At 40.0% G+C, this 20,426-nt stretch overlaps 1 protein-coding gene across 1 annotated transcript in view; it reads left to right on the top strand.

The window, feature by feature from the left end:
- The first annotated feature begins 9,501 nt into the window (after window positions 1-9,501).
- Window positions 9,502-20,426, top strand: part of epha5 (EPH receptor A5) — a 67,106-nt gene continuing 56,181 nt past the window's right edge. The window contains 2 exon segments of the mRNA XM_029444126.1: window positions 9,502-9,741; window positions 15,022-15,086. Coding sequence (XP_029299986.1) covers window positions 9,642-9,741; window positions 15,022-15,086 — 165 coding nt within the window. The 5' untranslated portion in view covers window positions 9,502-9,641.

Below are 20,426 nucleotides of genomic sequence, written 5' to 3'. Positions count from 1 at the left end.
CACACACACACACACACACACACACACACCATCAAGCCTGTTATTGCTCTATAGGGGCCCATTCGTTTTCACATTTAACATTCAAATAAGCATCATGTGCATGTGTTGGCAGGGGGTTGTTACATGTGAGCTAAAGACGGACACAGTATGTATGTGAATCCCGCAGGTGCTTGAGGTGTGTGAACGAATACAGCATCTGATTCGCTGCACAGAATATATTGTATTTGCTTATTATAAATCATTAGAATATTGACTTCTGATTGGTCAAAGAAACAAGCTTTGTGGTGAAATAGGAAAAGTGGTCCAGGCAGTTACTCGGCTATTGTCACTAATGAGCACAGGTAAACTATACATATTACTTTAATAACCAACATTGTCATCAGCAATGTAAGCTGTTTTTATGTGCTATTATTGTAATACTGTACTGCCCTTGAATGCTATATATAGATATCTTTATGGTTGTGTTTATCTGCAGTGAACTCCATTGATGATATTGATTGATGATTCCTCTTGGTGATTGATAAAGGAAGCGACTAAGCCAAATGAGCTTTTAAGGGAAAATCAGTGTTTGACGTATTACAATCTGGTTATTTGTCTCTTTCGAAGCTTTTGCATCCACCTCTTCGTTCACTCTTCTGAAGCTTGTTTGGGGAAGCTTTTTCCATGATCACTTACACATTGTGCAGTATTACGCAGAGAGTTCTGTTTGGCAGCATAAAACTGAAATGACGTTGCCAACATACTATAGTGGGTAGTCGTGTATCCACACATTCTCCTGGGACTGCTTAAGATTTGTCTTATGATTGTACCACAATGTACAAATCTGCTGTTTTTCTGTTTGTAACCTGGAAACCTGAAGCTTGGGAAGCATAAATGTGTTTGTTATAGTTTCAAAATGGTGTAGATTGTATTGTGGTAAGAAGGTGACTTGTTTGTGCCCAGAGACTGAGATGGAGAGATTACTGAAGGACAGAAATGGGAAAAAAGGAAAGAGAGTCAACATTTAGTTAACACCATTAAACTGAACAAACATTTGATTGATTGCCCTGGACCCCCAGGGTGCACGTATGTAGCCAGCATCATGTGGAAGTTGTAGGTTAATAGGAAGAGGACATACCAGTCTATAGAAATGGGAGGGTGTGCATGTACGCATGTGTGTGAATGTGTGCACTTCTATACTTATGAGGGCTAAACGTCCTCGGATTAGGCTCGGCATGGGGAAAAATATACAACAACAATAAGGCTCAAACTTTCTAAGAATAGATACTCACATTTAAGAAAAAAAAACCTGGATATTCTTTTAGATTAAAGTGGAGAATTAGCGAGAAAAAACTCACAAATCTACAAGAAATAAAACTCTATGTATTTGTATTTGTTCACAGTCTCCGCTGCTTGCAGAGTGTTACCTTTGCAGTAGATGAAAGATATACTATGCAATCAAATTCAACAATAAGGGAATACTCATGATTTTGTCCCAGAATCACTATATTATCATAAGCATCTGGATTTATGATGGAAGAGACATTGCAGAGAAGTGGGCCGATTCAGGAGAAAACAACATACAGATTTGTGAAACAGGAACTTCAGCGCTACGGACAAATGCACGGATATCGCCAAGTTCAATACTGCTGCACAACCTAGTGATCAAACCCATTAAATATACTGCTATAATCCCATTTATTGAATTGGGTCATAACCTCAGCATTTTTGTAAGAGTGTGTTGATATAAGAATGAGGAGGAGGAGAACGGGTGAGGAAGAAGGTTGGCATAAGAGCTAAATAGAAAAGAGAGCGAGGGCAAACATGTGCCGTATGTTAGATATATATAGTCTGTGGTTTTATTGTGTAAAAAGCTGAGGGAGAGGAAAGCAAAGTGACAAAGAAAGTGCAGAGATGGATGGGGGGGGGGGGGTGCTGGCTGAGGAGAGGGGGAGAAGAGGGGTTAGATTGGGGGAGACAAAAAGGATGAAACAGATAAAAAGGCTGGGAGAGCGGGGGCATGCCTTCGGGAAGTGGAGGCAATCGATAGAAAAAGATGCCAAAGTGTTAGCGGGAAAGGGGGGCGAGGGGGGGCTGTGTGTGTGTGTGTTATATAACGCCAAAATGGCAGCCCTGAATTGCAGAGTAGTCTGTATTCTGGAGCACCCTCATCCCTCACTCAAGTTGACTTCCGTCTAATCAAACCGCACTTTCTCCTGTGAACTGCCTGAACCTGAGGTGAGCCAAAGCTTTGTTTGTAAATCCCATAATGTCACAAAAGGCATTCCTGACAAAGCAACATTTCTACACTGAAGGATTTCAGTATTGCAACTCCAATAGGATCAGTTTCATCTCACGTGTCTATCAGCTACATATGTAGAGGGATTAAGTATTAAATCTTTATTTCTTCTTTGTTTGTTCCAATTTAAAATCCAGCTCAGGGGAGTTTGCTTTTGGTCTCTTTTTATTCCATTATTTGGACAATTGAACAAACTATAAGCATAATTGTTACATCACATTCACTATGGACATGTACGAACAACCATTTATTTAATGTACTGTACTTTTTAATCTACTGTATTATTACCTCACATTTTTCATACTTTTATATTGTAATATTTTGCTATCACCTTTTTTCTTTTTTCAAATATAGGATATATTACATTAAATGTAAGAAAACTGTAAGAAAAAAGTAAATGTTTTTGTCATTGCTTATTGAAGGAATCCAAATCAAAGCTATTTGTTTGGGAGTATTTATATTATGGCACCCTCAGGCGTTTTTTTTCTCTCCACGGTTTGCACTTAGAATATGTTTTCCCTCAGCCCTACACACTCTTTTTCATTTAAAGTATATATTCTGTAGGTCCTGAGTTGGGAGATAAAATGTGTGAAAAGAGAGCTGTAGGATTTGGAGCAGCATGCAGAGGGGAGCAGCCAAAATAGAGAGAGAATATCAGCAGCACTGCCTGCCAGCCTCACTGAGCTGCTAAGCAGGGCTTAACGATGCCCGGGGGGGCGGGGGTGTATGTGTGTGTATGTGCATGTCAGTGTAAGTGTGTGTGTCAATTCTTTTTGTGTGCTTTCCTTCTTTATAAGCCCAAAACAAGAGCTCCATGTTTCGGGGTCAGATGGAGGCCATAGAATCTGAAACGCAGAACTTTGTTTGAGGGTTGATAACTTGTCAAGTAGTTAGTAAACTATAGATGCAAGTTATTATAATTGCAGCAAGATGATGGAAGGAAGACAAAGTTTATTCATCCTTCATTTCTACCTGCATGGGAGTCCACTGAATGGTTTTGGCTTGACTCGACTTGAATCAACTCACTTTTGGTACCAGGTCCTTTTCTCTATTTCAGCGGGATTCTCATCCGACCGCCATAGCGACGGTGCGTGAAACGGCTGAATCCTTTCATCGGCAACCAAACAGAGAAACATCAGAACTTTGTCAACAGTACAGCGTAGTTTGGCAGGCTGATTTTTAATCTGGTTTGAGTGAGAGAAAAAAAATTGTAGTCGCTATTAATGGAAGCTTGGCTATTTAAATATGTCTCAAGATGTGAGACGTTCAATTCTAGTGACGATTCTCTATGACGGATCAGTGGTCAGCAGTGTATTAACCCTTCTAGTATCAGATTAGCTCACTTGGAACCTCGACCGAGGTGGTACCAAAGAAAGTACCAACAACTATCCAGAACTTCTGTCAATGGTGCATTAGATAACATTGCACCATAAGGGTCTTGCTGTAAGATCTTGCAAAGTAGCTCAATCTTGCTGCTATTATGATTAGTTATGATAGACTGACAGGAAAGACTTTTTCCTTGAGATATTGACAGATAATGAGGTACACATTATCTCTCAGAACACCCTTTGCTTCCTCAATAAACTGTCGATCTGACTAGCAGGAGGTGCCAGTGCATCAGTCTTGATGACCACTGCCGTCAAATCGTTTTCACAACAGGTATTGTTGATTGTCTCAGCACAGGTGTAACCTACAACATGAATGATGGCTCTATTTAACTTGAGTGCTTTAGTAAACCGTGCCAGTGAGCCGGCATGCACAATAGCAGGGCCCTGGAATTGGGATGGAAATGGAATACCGCCACCATTCATGTTGGTAATGAGACACATGCTTTTGCTGCCATGAAATGCCAAAATGTCTGCCAATGAAAAGCTCCATCATCCTCTCTGGAAAAATCAGGTTTGTAAACGTTTTCTCTGCTGTGCCATCCAAACATAATTCACTCAGGCTCAAATGTTTAAAGCAGCGTTAGACTCAACTTGTTTCCAGTTCATTTAACTCAGGCTGTGAATTTAAATGTAAGCTCTGAACACTGACAGCTGATTTCATGAAATAAGTTGTGTTATCCACCAAATTAAGCAATAATGGAGAAGAATAGGCATGGTTAGTAAAATAAACTGCATTTTTACAGTTCCAACCCTGCTGTGCTGATGGTTACAGGCCCCAAGAGGAAAGAGCATCTAAACACATCTGATTTACTGTAATACAAGCAGACGTATCCAGAGGCCTAATGTGTTGCAATGTCTCTCCACATACTGCGATGGCTTTCAGGAAGATCCAAGAGTTCCTTGCAGCAGAGGCCAGCTGGTCAAGCCCCAAAGCTGATCATTTTGGGAATGGAGGTGCAGTTTATTTGTTGGTGTGTGTGTGTGTGTGTGTGTGTGTGTGTGTGTGTGTGTGTGTGTGTGTGTGTGTGTGTGTGTGTGTGTGTGTGTGTGTGTGTGTGTGTGTGTGTGTGTGTGTGTCAACTATACCTAAAGGCCTGTATCTTCCCAGGGGAGGCTGATCAGAAGAAGAGTTATTTTAAACATCACTTCACCCAACACTTACCATTTCATAGAGGAATCAGTAACTAACAAAAATCACTTTATTTTTTAATTGTCTGTCAGTACATTTATGGAATATTTTTCTAAAGAAAACAAGGTGACTAGATCTGTGGAGATTAGGAAAAGGACCGTCAACTAAAATAAGACTAATCGCACTTGGAATGTCCTATTGCCAGAGTTGGGAAGTCGCTCTTATGACTTTGGTGCGTTCATAAGCTTTAAGTCGTAATGAGGAAACAACATGGACTCTACAAAGAAGATGCGTTTTATTTTATTGCTCAGAGCATTTAAACAACTTGTCGATATCAGTTGAATATTCCCTGTCGGAAACTCATTTTCCCAAATACGCACCACATAAATGCAGCACAAAGGTCATATCTTGCAATGTTATCGAAAGTGAAACATAATTCATGTATCTGCCCTGTGATTCGGATACGGTTGAAATTAAATGGGTTCTTCCTTCGCCCATTACACCGTCCCACCAAGTAACATGAAAATCAGTAGTTTTTTTGTAATCCGACTGACAGACAACAGACAAAGAGTCAAATAGAGCCGAAAGCAGAGCGTCCTTGGCAGATGTGTAATTGTATTATTGTATTATTAACTATATTAGTGCAGGTTCATGTAGAAATTGGAAAAGTTATGGAAAGACACTTTAAAGGTGAAATATTTCAGAATGCATTTTTCATGGCATTCTCTAAACACTAAAATATGCTGTATGTACTAAAATATTATGCTTTTTCGACAAACGACGGTAAAGCTGTATTACTATTTTGCCTACCAGTGTGTGTGTGTGTGTGTGTGTGTGTGTGTGTGTGTGTGTGTGTGTGTGTGTGTGTGTGTGTGTGTGTCTGTGTCTGTGTCTGTGTCTGTGTATGTGTAAAATTAGATCTTCTCAGTTGGAGAACTGAGTCAGGTTTGACTTCTTTCTTCTACTACATACAAAGGTGTCCTTACTGCCAAAAACAAGGTACTCCCTGCTACAAATGTGTGTGCGTGTGTGTGTGTGCGTGTGTGTGTGCGTGTGTATCTGACTGATGGAGAGTTGCGTGTGTACTCCACTGACCCTGCCTGACCTTGCTTTCCCATTTCCTCCCCTACTGTCATGAGTGGGCAGACACAAAATCACAGCGGACTGTTCTGCCCCCAAGGTACCTTCACATCTGATTGCACCAAACCATTGGTTTGGGGAAACGCTGTGTGCTGGTGCTGTGTCCTGTAGCGGAAAAAATAAATCCTACAGACGTTTTACCACCAAAGCAATGTAAGAAATAGTTAACCTTTATCTTTAAAGGCATGCACATTTTGGTTTGATATATTCGTTTTTCAAATCATAAAATGCATCAAATGACTCACTCATAGTAATCAAAACCACTGAGAATCACCAGACTCTGCTCTATTTAGCTTTATAGCCCCTTTCAGCTCATTGTTTTGGTGTTCCAGGCCACGACTTTACTATTTGGGTTAGCTCTCACTGCTCTCATATCGTATTTGGTCAACATAGGCAGCAAAACAAACTGTGTGTTACCTGTCCAGCACCAAGGCAATGTTAGTGATTATCAGGTGAACTTTGAGCATTTAGTAAAGAGATAGCTATTTAGAGTTGGTGGAGACCAAACCAGAGCTAAAAGGAGAGACAACATTGGGCACCATGTGGCCAAAATACAATTTCTAATTAATACTAGTGTTGTTCCCTATCTGCTGGATTGGTCAATATGCAAGTGTAGTTCACCATATTCTCTTAAAAGGTGATAAAGTGTAAGTGTGTTCACAGCCAAAACAATTGCTTATTGCTGGTTTAACTAAGGAGATTTAGTTGCCTAACCATAATACTTTAAAGTTTTCACATCATGATATGATGATTTATATCTATATGGGAGAGAACATTTTGAAGATGTATGTTCAGTATGAATAATGTGCCTGATACCAGCATGTATGGCAGTGTATTTTTTTTGGAGACAGGGTTGCAGAAACATGGACAGATGTGACAAATGTACACACAATTCAGTTTGCTCCAAAATGTGTTTCACTAATGCAAAGCAGTGGCATATGAATGTGGAGAAAGGGGATTCGGGTGAAAAAGAATAACAATGATATCATCATTGGCTGCTCTTATCCTGTCACAGGTCATCAGGTGTTTTCTGTTGAATGCATTTAGGGAAGATAATATGTTGCTGTCTGGTTTTCTGATGTATCCTCTATCCACATCCTGCAACATCTATTCCTTAGTGAGTTCCTATCTTTCCAACCTGCCTTGAAAGTACATTTGTTACTAATACCATCAAACTTCATTTTAGCAGATCTTTAAATAACTAAAATATCCAAACATCCAAAAGGAACAATAAAAAAATACATCCACAAAAAAACAAAATTCAGGATACATCGCCGATAGCTGACTTGTTAAGGGGCGGTTTGATGTTTGGGGGTGGATTTTTTATTGCCCTTTCCTCCGCAGACATTTTATAGAATTAGGCTAACGACACCTCCATGAGACAGCAACAGTTTCTGGCATCCCAGAACCATCTCCACACCCGCTGTCAGTGCTGATCAGACCCCTGCGTGTCTACAATACACCACCACCATCACCACACCGGCATCACACCTACACTTACGGTTGTGCTTGGCGAACAATGTTTATCATTTACTGTGAGAGAGGCAACGTTTGACATTTGAAGATGCCAAAAATGAGTGACAGAAATACAAGGTGGGGGTTTGAGCATTTATCGGGGTTGCAGTGGGGTCATTGAAGATCTGAATGGATGTTTCTAGCTTGGGTTTGTGAGGAATGAATCAATACGTGTATGTACAGTGTGTGTGTCTGTGTACGTACACGAGCGTGGGTGGTGTCAGCCTGGTAAGGCACAGGAATATCACCCAGAATCCCTCAGTGATCAAAGAACCTAATTGCACCATGAAGAGTGAACAATGGCAGAATGAAAGAAAAACAAATAGAGATCAAGACAGAGAGAAAGGCTTGGAGAGAAAGACAGAAAAGGAGACAATAGTGTGCAATTTCTTAAATGTGTATAACAATAAAAGAAATCATATAAAGAGACTCAGCTAGACGGTGAAAAATTAGAGAAAGGAAGATTGAAGAGAAATGGAGCTCAAAGTCGAGATGCCATTACAGAATCATCAAACAACATCTTGGAGCTTTATGGTGCCATAAATATAAATTAATTGAACACACTTTGAGGAATCGTAAGGATACAAAAGTCCTTAACAGCTTTAACTGTCCATAAAGGAAATAATTGAGTGTTTTACTTCAACACATATTTAACCAGAAAGCAGACAAAGCATGAATTGTCATTCACAGTTATGGTGTGAAGTGTTGGCAGAGTGTATGTGTGTGTTTGTGCTGGGGATGTACGCTTTGGTAATACATATTCACACTTCAAAGATGCGTGCACCTACACTGTTCTGAGGGACTTGTTAAACGGGCCTTTGTCGGCACATTTAGCTTTAGTTTATTATTAAATGCTACAACTTTTAGGACATATTGATTTAAATAATTAAGGAATAATTGGGAAGTTGATTTACCATAATCATCTTTTAACAACATGTTTAGGAGACCAGGCTGGATGGAACACAACTAAGTGCAACTACTGTAACAGACAAATAGAATAGTTCATTTCTATAGCACTTTGCAAAAGCAGGATTAGAAAGAGGTTCACTGCTACAAAAATAAAAGGAAATGTAGTGCATACCATACAGTGTAACCACCTCTCTCTTTCCTTGTGCTTCCTGTCTGTGCATGTACTGCCACGATCACATGAAAACAAATTGCCCCAGAAAAAAAGAAAAAGAAAAAAAGGATATCATATATTCTAACCAACAATGGATATCAGAATAAGAGTACAGCAAGACGGTCCAAATGCACATCTTGAGGTGTCATGTATTGTGAGTAAAGCCCACAACAAAAAGTGAAAAAGATAAAGGGAAGACAGAAAAAAACAAACAATGGTTTTGCCAAATAGCAAATCACAGCTTTGCGTCAATGATTATTTAGATGCCTATTAGGCTCATGTCTACTATTCACATCTCTTTCTTTACAGAGTCTTACCAACCCTAATATGCATTAGGGCATTTGTATGACATGTTATTAGTTAGAGTTCTACATTCACAGTCAAGCAATAATGCTCCTGTGATGGAGGTGAATGACACTAAATATTGGGCTCCAAAGTAAACCCATTAGTGGACGCTGCACAGTAGTAGGTTCATGGTTTGGTTAATCTCTTTTAAACTATAATGTCAATGGTAATGCAATGATACATCGTAAAATACTCCCCTTGTGAGATTCTAAGTAAAAAAAATCATAAAATTCACAATTTCCATCCTCCAATTCATGTTGGGGGCGTGAAAGTGTCATTGCAAGGCTTTTTAAATGACATATGGAAACCAGATGTATAAGCAACAACCCAAACTGGCATAAAATGCAGCGTAAGAGGGAGAATCTCAATAGTCATCATAATTTAATGACGTTACATTTGGAAGTGGTAACGAGCGAGGAGTAATCGACTACCATTTGGAGCAGCGGTGGGGTTCACCTGTGGAGGTTTCTGTGATTGGAGAGACCTCCGCTTCACTCCGCCCCCAACCTCCGGCGCGCTGCCCGCCTCCCCAAACCCAGAGCGCACTCAGCTCCTCGATTGCTTCCTCTACCCGCCGCATAACATGAGCTCCCTTCTCACTGAGCGGACGCGTAACGATACAGATGGTTTCTTTACGGCATCCCGCTTTGTGCTGACCGAAACTGCTGTTGTTTAGGAAAATAATCTCCCCCTGCCCTGTTACCGGTTGTGTTTTTTGGATGCGCCATGCAATCTCGCTGGTGGAGTTGTGGAATTCGGCTGGTGGCATGGACGTGGGTTTGGAGTCTGGCATTGCTCGGTGCGTGGTGCATCCCCGCAAACGAAGGTAAAAAAAAAACTAAACACACACACAGACAGACACTGTAGGGTTAATGTAACCACTGTTTGCTACACCGACTTGGCTTTAATTGGCACTGACAGTGACAAGTGTGACGGGTTAGAAGTCTGTGTCTTGTGCTCCAGACCGTCTGTCTCCTTTAGCCTGGTTACCCGGCTCCTACGCTGTTTGACCGAAAATGAGGTCGCCTATACAATATATTTGAGCAGATAATGTTTATGACAGCTGTGTCCCCGAAGTCTTTAATGACTGTGTGTTCCGAAAGGGTAAAAGCTGAGATAAAAAAGGGACCTTTGATCAGAGCATGCGTCTCTCCAGATAACCGGTCCTTGGAGGACTTTGCAGCGCCGACAGAAGCACAGTGCACTGCGAAATTCACTGTGAAGATCATAAAAAAGCATCGTCCGTTGCAACTCATACGGTTGAGTTGACGTTGACCATAAACCACCGTGTGGTGTTTAAAAAGTGTTTTTCTTAAAAAAAAGCAAGAATACTCATTTCCTTTTTCTTTGTGGTATAGTGAGTTTTAATTGACCATGTTTTTTTATATATATCTCTTATAATAATGGGAACTTGTGAGTTATTGGTAAAATATTTCTCTTCATTCCCTTTTTTAAGATTAATTTAGCTTTATTCTAGCCTGGCCTTCTGTCTTTAAACATGCAGATTGAATCATTTTATCTTCTGAATCATGTTAACATGCCTGACAGCCAGTGAGTTCAGATAGTAGCTTGCAGTAATGATACTTATCTTGTCAGATATTAAGTGCATTATGTGGTGCATTATTTGCATAATGTGCAGTGCAAATTGTTAATGAATCAATTTTCATGTCAACTGAACTAATACACCTGCATTTCCTGCTATAAATAACACATATGGACATTTACAATGTGGCTTCAAAGTAAGGAAAGAGTACAATGTATGAAAATGAAAATATTTAGTCAATTATAGCTTCCCACGCTATTGTTCGCAGACTGAGCAGCTTTTTATTAGCTCGAGATGAATGCCATTGTTTGTGGCTATTAGACAGCATTATCCGGTAAAGTGAGAACATCCATCAGTCTGCTTATTCTTCACATGGCAGATTTATTTGGTCAAAGTTGACATTCACAAAGAGTGGAACACTCAGGGGTCTTGGAACGGTTTGCATTGCATCCTTCGACAACATGTAGAATAGTTCAAGTTTACCTAGAATGTATGGGTTACCTCTTTGTGTCAGTGTCCTCTGAATGAAATTGCCGTGCTAGGGGTTTGGGCATTTGTATTCTGGGCTTTGTGAGATAAAGCACATTTTTATACTGCTGCAAACTGGCATACAAGTTCCACAAAAGAGTGAAAAGTTCACTAAAATCAGTTGAAAAGAGTATTTTATTTAAAATCTATTCAAACTAATTACTCTTGAGCTTTGTTGTCTGTAGAAAAAATACCTGTTGGTTAAAATACTTGAATTCCTGCCTTGTCAAAGCTTAGCTTCAGGCTGTGAGAAAAGAATCAATGGCAAACTGGATCACAAGTTTGTGTTTTGACTGCAGTGAATCAAAAGAGAGAAATATCCTCAAAAGTGCCGCCACATGATCCTAAAATTAATCATACATTTGTTTTCTTTGCGGTCTTCATTTATCGCTCCTATCCGTTGCACATTGTTAAAAATCTGTTGTCTTTAAAGTGCTCTCTTGACTAAAAAAGTTGTCAAACCTGCCAACAACACATACAAGCCATACAATACAACAGTCAAACAAGTAACCCCTGAAGGAGCTTTTGCCAGAGGCTGTCATTGAACACAAATGTTAGATTAATTTGGCACATATTTGAATTGCAATGGATAATCATACATCGCATGCATAATTGGAGAGAAGGGTGAAGCCCATAATTAAAATAGCCGCTATTCTCTCATTGGGCTAATTTATTGTAATTGAAAATGTAAGATTAAACCATTTTTTTTTTGATCACTTTAGAAATCTTGGAGGAATCATTTGGGACTTTGGCAACTAACCCATCTTTTTGTCTCAGGCTACTCGCTGCATAATGTGTCCTCACATTACACAGCAGACTTACCTCCTCTAACGGTTTTTCACCTTTCATTTGCATCTTTATGCTATAAGTGCTTATCCTGAATTGAAGGGGAAACAAGTGAACAAAGAAAACTCCTGACAGCTCCTTAATTATATTAACATTTCAAAGTGAGGACCGTTATCCTGCAGTGGGGCGCCACCACTAATGGCTGAAACTGAGGAAAACTGCACACACACTGTGCCACCTTGATTAATTTCCTCTCTTGAGGCTAATCCATTCTTATTTAAATTGATCAATTTCTGAGAAACATCTCCTCGATGCAGAGCCAGGTGCCTCACATCTAATTTAGAGATTGTCATTGTGTTTGATGAATAATAATAATGATGTCTGACTAAGTGTGTGTGTGTGTGTGTGTGTGTGTGTGTGTGTGTGTGTGTGTGTGTGTGTGTGGATTATAAGTGTTACTCTTTAATTATTGGTTTCAGAAGAAGGTTCAGACAAGATTGTATTGGGGGATCACTGAGGTCGAGTTGGCACTTAAACCCATCGCCTCTTAGAGTGCTAAACATGTACACTGGGGGGGAACGCAGCCTTAACCCTCCCAGATCAAATATTCAGTTATCATTTCAAAGAGAATTTTATCTGTATTCCCTATGCTGAAAAATCCACTTCAGCGCTTTTGAAATATTTAGAGTATCCTTGAAGTAATGTCACTACACTCCTTTAAATAACTTCATTCATTCAATGGTGATGCCTTTTAATAATAAGTTCTGTAGATTATTGTCACGGCTGAGCTCCAACTTGTTAGGTGGTTTGATCCTTAGAGAGAGCGCCGGAGAGTGAAAGAGGTAACGTATCCCTTATGATCTAGTTCAGCATCACTTATCTCTTCTTTATGGCCTAATTAGTTGTCTAATCGCCTCCTAAGGACATATTTTATTATTCTCTGCAGAGCAGCGGAGACAGTAAGACTAGTGTAGTGTGTGTGTCTGTGTGTGTGTGTTGGGAGGGGTTTGCAGAGCGAGTGCGTCTAAGTTAGTGAACTAGCTTCCGCCTCGTATTTTGTTCCACCTTTTCACTGCGGATGTCTATTCTTTTGTTGACATCGAGACAGGGTTTATATGAGGAATTGCCGTTTTATAACATGGCTTATCATTGGACTGAAAATAATGTACTTCCCAGCTGCCTTAAGACATATAGATACAGATAGCATTTATGAGATTAAACCTTTGGACGATTGATTGAATCTCTTCCATGCAGTATTAGTGTTTGCTCTGTATCAATGTTTCACTAGGAAACATCTCTTGTTGGCAGCTCAACAGCAGCAAGAAGTGACACAAAGAAATCCTGAAGGGTTAAAGTCTGCGAGATGCTCACTGGGTTTTACCAACCTGGCTTGTCTGTAATGTCTTATTACACACAGTGAAAAACATCTAAACATGTGGAGTCCAGTGTCCTCTATAATGAGCTCTCACACACAAGTTATACTAATTTGTATAGATTGTATTGGAAAATGTAAACAATCTAATTTAGATATGTTTGCATATGAAATGTTTTGAATTTGCATCCAAGAATATTTTTGGATCGTTGGCTGTGTTTCTTGTGAGTGAGATCAGATTTGATCAGCCATAGGATTTGTCAGCTCGGTGGACAAACGATGACAGCTGTGATCTCCAGTTTAAATCGGACAGAGGTTGAAAGCCTTTTACACAACTTGTATCGGGGAACAGAGAGCGTGCCGTGAACCCAGCCCTTTAACTTGATATACCATTATACCGTTAGAGGAACCCATAAGTGAAAGCATGCTGTTGCTGATCAGAGTTACACTACATCACATGTGCCAAGTGGCTTCGCTGTGGCTGCTGTGGGTTCAGACAAAACTAAACAAGTTATACTACGGAAGAAATGTCCATTCCTCTAAGAAGTATTCTTTTTCCAAGCACCTGACTTATAATATAATGACTGGCTTCATTGTTATTGAAGCTCCGAACTTATGTGTATCCTTGTTAAATTGTAGATATATTATGAGTGGAACAAAGGTGTAAAAGAAAAAAAGGACTTAAACAGTGAATGTACAAGTGATTAAGTATTCTGTAGAGATTCTGAAAGGGATATGTCTAAGAGCGGTTAGAACGTAACGCATACGACTTTGCTTCTATTAGTGGTTTGCTCAAATGTCTGGCTCTTAATCTGCTCCCATTACTGTACATTGAGACAAGAAGCTTGACAATGGAGCGCTCAGTTGGACTTTCTCTTATTGTTTGAGCACACACTGTCAGACAGCCAAACGCTTTCACAGATGAGATAAAGAAAACTGAACTCCGGCCTGACAACTTGAGTCGAGTTTATGACTGTGTATGTCATGGCTAAGAAGAAGCGGTTGCAAGACACCCTAAAACGAGACACAACATATGTCCGATGATCTGATTTACTGTGTTCAGGGTCTGTGAAAAAGGTTGTTGAGGATTATTTTACTATACAATGCAATGCTGAAAGACACATTCTTGTTATCAACACTATCGTGAATAGGCTCCGTCCTGTGGTAAAATACAGAGCTACCAAAGAAAAGGTTACAGTTGCCTGTGAGATGCACTAACCCTAACCCTAAGAACTTGATTTCTACAATGTGACTTTGTTGTGGAAGAAACATTTGGACACACTGATAATACAGAACTCGCACAACTACACCGTCACCAGTGCTGCACAAAAGGAGACGGAAACATGTTTTAAGGAGTGCAGTCGTCAGATTATCGCACTTGACGGCTTGCGACTGAGAAAGGAGGATTTTTAATGGATCAGAGCTGTGAGCACTGTATCACAAAAGAGAGCAAATGGATAATAGCCACTCTTGTAAGCACAACTCTGACTCCTGAAGTGGCATTTAAAGTACTTTTGTACGAAGTTCCTGTTAAATTCTCCCACGTCTTCATTACAAACCAGTTTAGTTTGCGATACAAATGGAAAGTGCTCATTGCTCTGTCAGCCTATAAGAGAGACACACAAGTGAGCATCTCTACAGCTGTTTTTTTAGTGTCAATTCTCAAAACTCTGAATCTACACACCAATGCACCTGGAACAACTTGACCTTCATTAGCCGAATACCTATAATGACTGTAAATGGTTCTATATTGGTCAAATTAGTTGGAAGCTTACATAAATGAGGATGTCAATTTCTTAGTTATGTCCTTTTTTTTTTGTTTTGATTAATTGGTTGTTTGCCTATACTTGAGACTCTCTGTGTTTTTTAATCTTCAGTGAACCTGCTGGATTCTCGCTCTGTGATGGGTGACCTAGGATGGGTGGCCTATCCTAAGAATGGGGTGAGTATGACCATTGCTAAGATGGTGAAGCTGTTTGGTAATTTTACAGAAATAAGAATCACATTTGAGGAATACTGTACATTAATTGTTTTACAGCTGTTGTGATAGCGCCTTAAAAAAACGTACTAACTTAAGTTGTCAGGGGCGATAGTGTCATTGTTTCTTGATTGGTTGTCTTTTCGTAAAGCACATGGTTTGCCTTGTTTAGACTTGACTGCTAATACTAATACTGTTCGACATCAAAACACACCAAAGCTGTTCAAATAAAAATGTAGTCCATCAGAAGATTGATTAAACACAATTACCCTTCAGCATTAATGAAAATGGTGTGATAACCACAAAGTGAAAGTGAGTTTACAACCTAAGACACCTGTGACTTTATTATTTTACGCTTCATTACAGGCTCTTCATTTGTTATTACCAAGGTCACAGGTCATTTCTAACAACTCTCAGGTTATTATCAGGGTCAATGGAATTCATGAATAAGATATTGAAAGTCACCATGGAATATATTATTCTCAAACCAGGAATTGAGTTTCCATTTCCAAGTATTCCCAGGGTGAAGGCTAATTGGAGAAAGACTTACAAGAGTTGGAAAATACTTGATATTATATAGTGTGTTTTAATAACAAAAGAAATGGTGTTTGAAAAATGTATTCTGGAGTTTCAACACGACCTCCACTCGTGAGACGGAAGCTGACAGCCGATTCCGCCACCTTTTCCTGGGAACAATTTAAATTCCCCCAACCTCCAGGGGATTGATAGTGCTATGGTCGGTTTAAACAGGAATTCATTTGTGCATCCATTTGATCTACGTGTAAAATCTCTCATATAGTCACAACTCCTGTTGGCAAATATGCAGCTGTACACGTCGGACCAATAGTGCTGACCACGGAGTTTTCTCAGCTCTGGATATTCAAATTAGGGCCCACTCTGTGGCTGTATGTAGATGGGAGAGATAGTGCTGACAAAAGCATCCGCACATGCAAGCAATCATATTAATGAAGATGTGATTATGGCGCGTGGTTTCTACAATGCAACTGCATAAATAACTGCGTTCAGGGTGGACTGAGGAAAAGGAAAGAAAAGACGTGATAAGGCGATTTTAAGGATCTCATAATTACATAGTCTTATTAGCTGTTGTGGGTTTTTTCAGCTACAGATTAAGGTTAATAAAAAAAATGTAAAAATTGTCTGACTCTGAAATGACAAACGTGTCCGACAGAATAAATAATTGAATCAGTGTTTGTCATTTTAAGTAACAGATGTTATCAATGTAGGCCATCTCCACGCACACAAACACACATTCACGCTTGACGGCAGCAGTCTTCCGTGGCTAAGTAAGATGTTGAGGAGGCAAGGAATATTATTTATTTTTTCTTTGTCTCATGTTCCAGATGGTTTGTCTCATCCCTCGTTCTTTCCTCCTCCACCCCCATCATCCCCATCATCCCCATCATCGTCTCTCCTCTCATTCTTCACTTTATTTTCTGGCTCAGCTCCCATCCTTCCTTGTCCCCTAACATTCATCGTACTACTTATCCCCGTTTTCTTCTCATTCTTGTCATATCTTCATCTTTTTATCTCACTATCTTCTTTACGCTGCTTTTCGTCTCCCAAATCTTCAATGTGCTTTTGAAAGTTCTTGAAACATTCATTTAGGCAAAAAAAAAAGAAATGGAATATAATAAGGGATTTAAAAAGTGTTTGAAATTTGATGGACGACCTTGAAATGTTATGACACATTTCAATGAACAGCATGATACTGACATAGTAGCTTGAACGTGAAGACTGTAGATTAAGTTGTCACTGGAAAAACCCTTCTCTCCTCATCCATGACAAACTTTAGTATTTTAGAGTTCAAGCGTTCTTCTCTTCCATGTACACAGTCTTCTTTATACACAAGAACAATATAAACTGAAATTGTAAAGGCCTTTAAGAAGTGCCCTTTTCTAAATCTAATTAAAAGTCTTAAGGCTCTTAAAGGTCTGTCTTGAAGTTATAGCTAGCAGGAGGCCAAAGTAAATTTGTCTTTGAGGCATCCTAGCAGGTTAATCTAGTAATGTGTGGTGTAACACCAAGGTGGAGAGAATTGGAGAGGGACGAAGGGCGGCAGACAGTCAGACGGTAACAGCTTGAGACGGACAAAGAGTGTGAGAGAGAACTTGGAAGAAAGCAGACTCCCTGTCACCTCGAGAATAGAAATCTTCTTGATTACAAGTTCTCATGGGCAGGAAGACGATGATAAACTGGGGAAAGAGACAAGAGTATCAGAAAGGTGGAATACGTTTCATACTGTTTCCTTCCCATCTCTCATTGTGAGCAACAGCAAGGCAGATGAGGTTGACGAGGGTTTAGGATGGAGATAAAAGAATCGAGCAAAGTATTTGTGTACAGAGTTAAATGCAATTAATTAGCGCTTGGGTAGAGTTAGAATGTTGGACATTATTAGGAAGTATTAGGAAGAAAACAAATGTTCAAGAAAGTTACTTGTTGCTCTACATTTGAGCTCTAGGTGGAAGACACATGAGCTGCTCATAATTGGAATTTGTGTTGGTCAATGAGCGTTTGCATCTTAAGCATTAATATTATTGTCGTGTTTGACAAGCCGGGGGACATAAGGTTGAAAATGAAGACATTTTGGTTCCTTGCCTATTTGAGAACATTTGGGAACATTTGGCCATCAACCCTTTGTCATCTAATGCCTCCATTACTTCCTGTTCCCATTGCATTGGAGGAGCGCTTGTTCGTAGATTGTGTGAGCTGCAGATCATATGCAATTTGGTGGAGGATTTAAAAAAAAGTCAGGAAGAAAAGGTGCCATTAAATGGATGGATCCCACAATATGGATGATCTTAGTGTCCATCTGTCTCAATTACCTCCCATTTTCACACATGCTCCATGCTCTTAGCCTGCATGAGAGGAACAAGTCAGTAGAAAACCTCAAGATTAACAAGCTAAATCCCTGTTTTCCCACCTCTGTGAATATGTTCAAATGGGCTCGATGTGCATGCTTAGAATACAGACTGAGAATACGTTGTCCCCAGGGCTGAATGATTTGAGGAGACTAGCTAGTTGTGAAATGTCTGTCTGAGCTGCTGCTGGTGGATGATAAGCTCAGACAAACAATATCAAGTGCCGTTTAAAGTTGAACTGTGAGAATCTCACAACTCTCTGCGAGCTGTCTGACTCTCCCCATTAAAAAAAAAAAGTACTGCGCTACTTGTTTGCTAGCTGAAGTTGGTGTGAGATGATCAGCTTATCATTCAGCCATACTTTCCCAACATGCTTTATGTTTGTGCAAGAAGAACAAAATAAATAAATAATAATGTTAGCCAAAATAAAATGGTGTAATTGGCTAGGCTGAGCGCTCATTCATCGATTACCTTTCGCTGATTCAGCTGTTAAATTGACCAAATATAAGGGCAAGCTAGCATCAAAGGTGCTGAGCACACTGCAAACACTCTGGGAATTGGTCAGGCACACACATTCAACGATAGCACAATGAAAGCTAACAGTTGGTGTGTCAGGGTCCTAAACTGTCTGTCCCTAATGAGGAAGGGGAGCGGCTGAACAGTTTCAGGAGTGTTTGCTTAGAGATTAGTTGTGCTGCCATTTTTTCCTTGTAGCACATTACAGTACCAGTGAAGAAGGGAACACAAAGTGGGTTAAAAGGGACAAGAGAGGCGGAATATAAAAGAATGGTGGAAATTGGCAAGAAAAAGGCATGACTGGAGAGAGGGAAGGGGGAGAGAAGCAGAAATCGGGGACAAGGAAGAAGATGTGAGGAAATCAGAACAGAAGATGCGATTGGAGGAGGGTTGAGAAAGAAGGGGAACGCGGTCGAACAATGTTTCTGGGTTAGACTTGAGATTGGATAATAAAGAAGAATAGAGGACACAAAGAGGGAACATGATGATAGACATTAATGACATGGGAAGGCACGAGAAGAGGGATGTTGGAGTGAATTAGGTGGAGACAAAAATTGAGGGGAGGGGGAGGGCTCTTGTATGGATAAGGAGTGAGAGGGACAGTTCTATCACAGTGCCATGACGGTCAGCGGTAATGGGTGGTAATAATAAGTTGGAGACCGCTTTATAGACTTAGAGCCAGGAGGGCACTCAGCACAGCCACATGGGGTCTGCTGATGGATGTGACACGCAGACGCACACCCACACACATTATAGTCAACAAAACAAACTTACACTAATGAGGAGCTCAAAGGATGCTTACAGGCAGCGAAGAGGAGAAGAGGCAACGCAGAGGTGAAATAGGGCTGCGTGAGAATGACTTAAATTAAGAACTTCTGATTATTAGGACCATTTACCACCATTGGCACCAAAAACTCTCAATCTGTTGTCTTTTCGATTGCCATGCAGATAGTTTCGGTTTTCTGTGTTAAGATATTTGCCTCTGAAACTTCTGCTGCCACTGTAATCTATAATGTGAGCAATGGCATCTTGTTCATGTTGCTCGAAGCTTTGAACCAATAAATCAGAAACGTTCCTTTTTAAGGACCAATTTACCAATGTCACATTATTTTTCTTATGTAGGAGCGGCCCACAGCAAACTGCATTATTGTGAGTAGCTGGCATATTGTTTTCTTGGAATTGTGTTAAATTACCCTTAAGAAGAAGTTCTGTGAATTGCATGTAAAGGCCCTGTCACACATATCCGTATGACAGAAACAGTATGCCGGCGCATACGAAATATAGGTTGATATAAATTAAGGGTATGTTGTGATCGTTTGAAGGACGCAGACGTTACGCCAAACACGCTAGACATACACAGTTCCGTATGGCAGAAACATATGCCGGCGTATATGAAAAGTCCAAATACGTCTAACTTTTCCACAGCGGTGTTGTAGCTGACGTATACATAACGTATACATAACAAATTATTATACATATGTCAAACATTGATAGCTTACCACTTACGAATTTAAAACGTATCAGAGCGTCTGGCCAACGGAGCTGGAAGAGTGCCATCTGGTTCATGTCATGCTGATGCTGGAGAACGGCTAACATGCTGAACGCTAGCTGTACTGTAGAAACACGTTTAATAAGTTACTCCGTCGTCAGGCATCATCTTAACATAGGGTAGGAATAGGGTATCCACTCAGTATCAATAAATTGGTTGTAGGATTCACCGTAGTCCGTGTAGTCAGCCGACGTAGCCTTTATCTAACGTACCTCTAACGTATTCACGTAGGTATTTACGTAGGTAAGTATTCACGTACTGTATTTACGTAGGTAAGTACTCACTCATGTGTAACGTCTGCATATCCTATGAAGCACACGTCGGGTACGTCCGGTAATTTTGAACATGCTCAAAACATCA

Source organism: Cottoperca gobio, chromosome 12 (genome assembly GCF_900634415.1).
Source record: "Cottoperca gobio chromosome 12, fCotGob3.1, whole genome shotgun sequence".
Lineage (NCBI taxonomy): Eukaryota > Metazoa > Chordata > Actinopteri > Perciformes > Bovichtidae > Cottoperca > Cottoperca gobio.
This window is presented reverse-complemented; position numbering and strand designations above follow the sequence as displayed.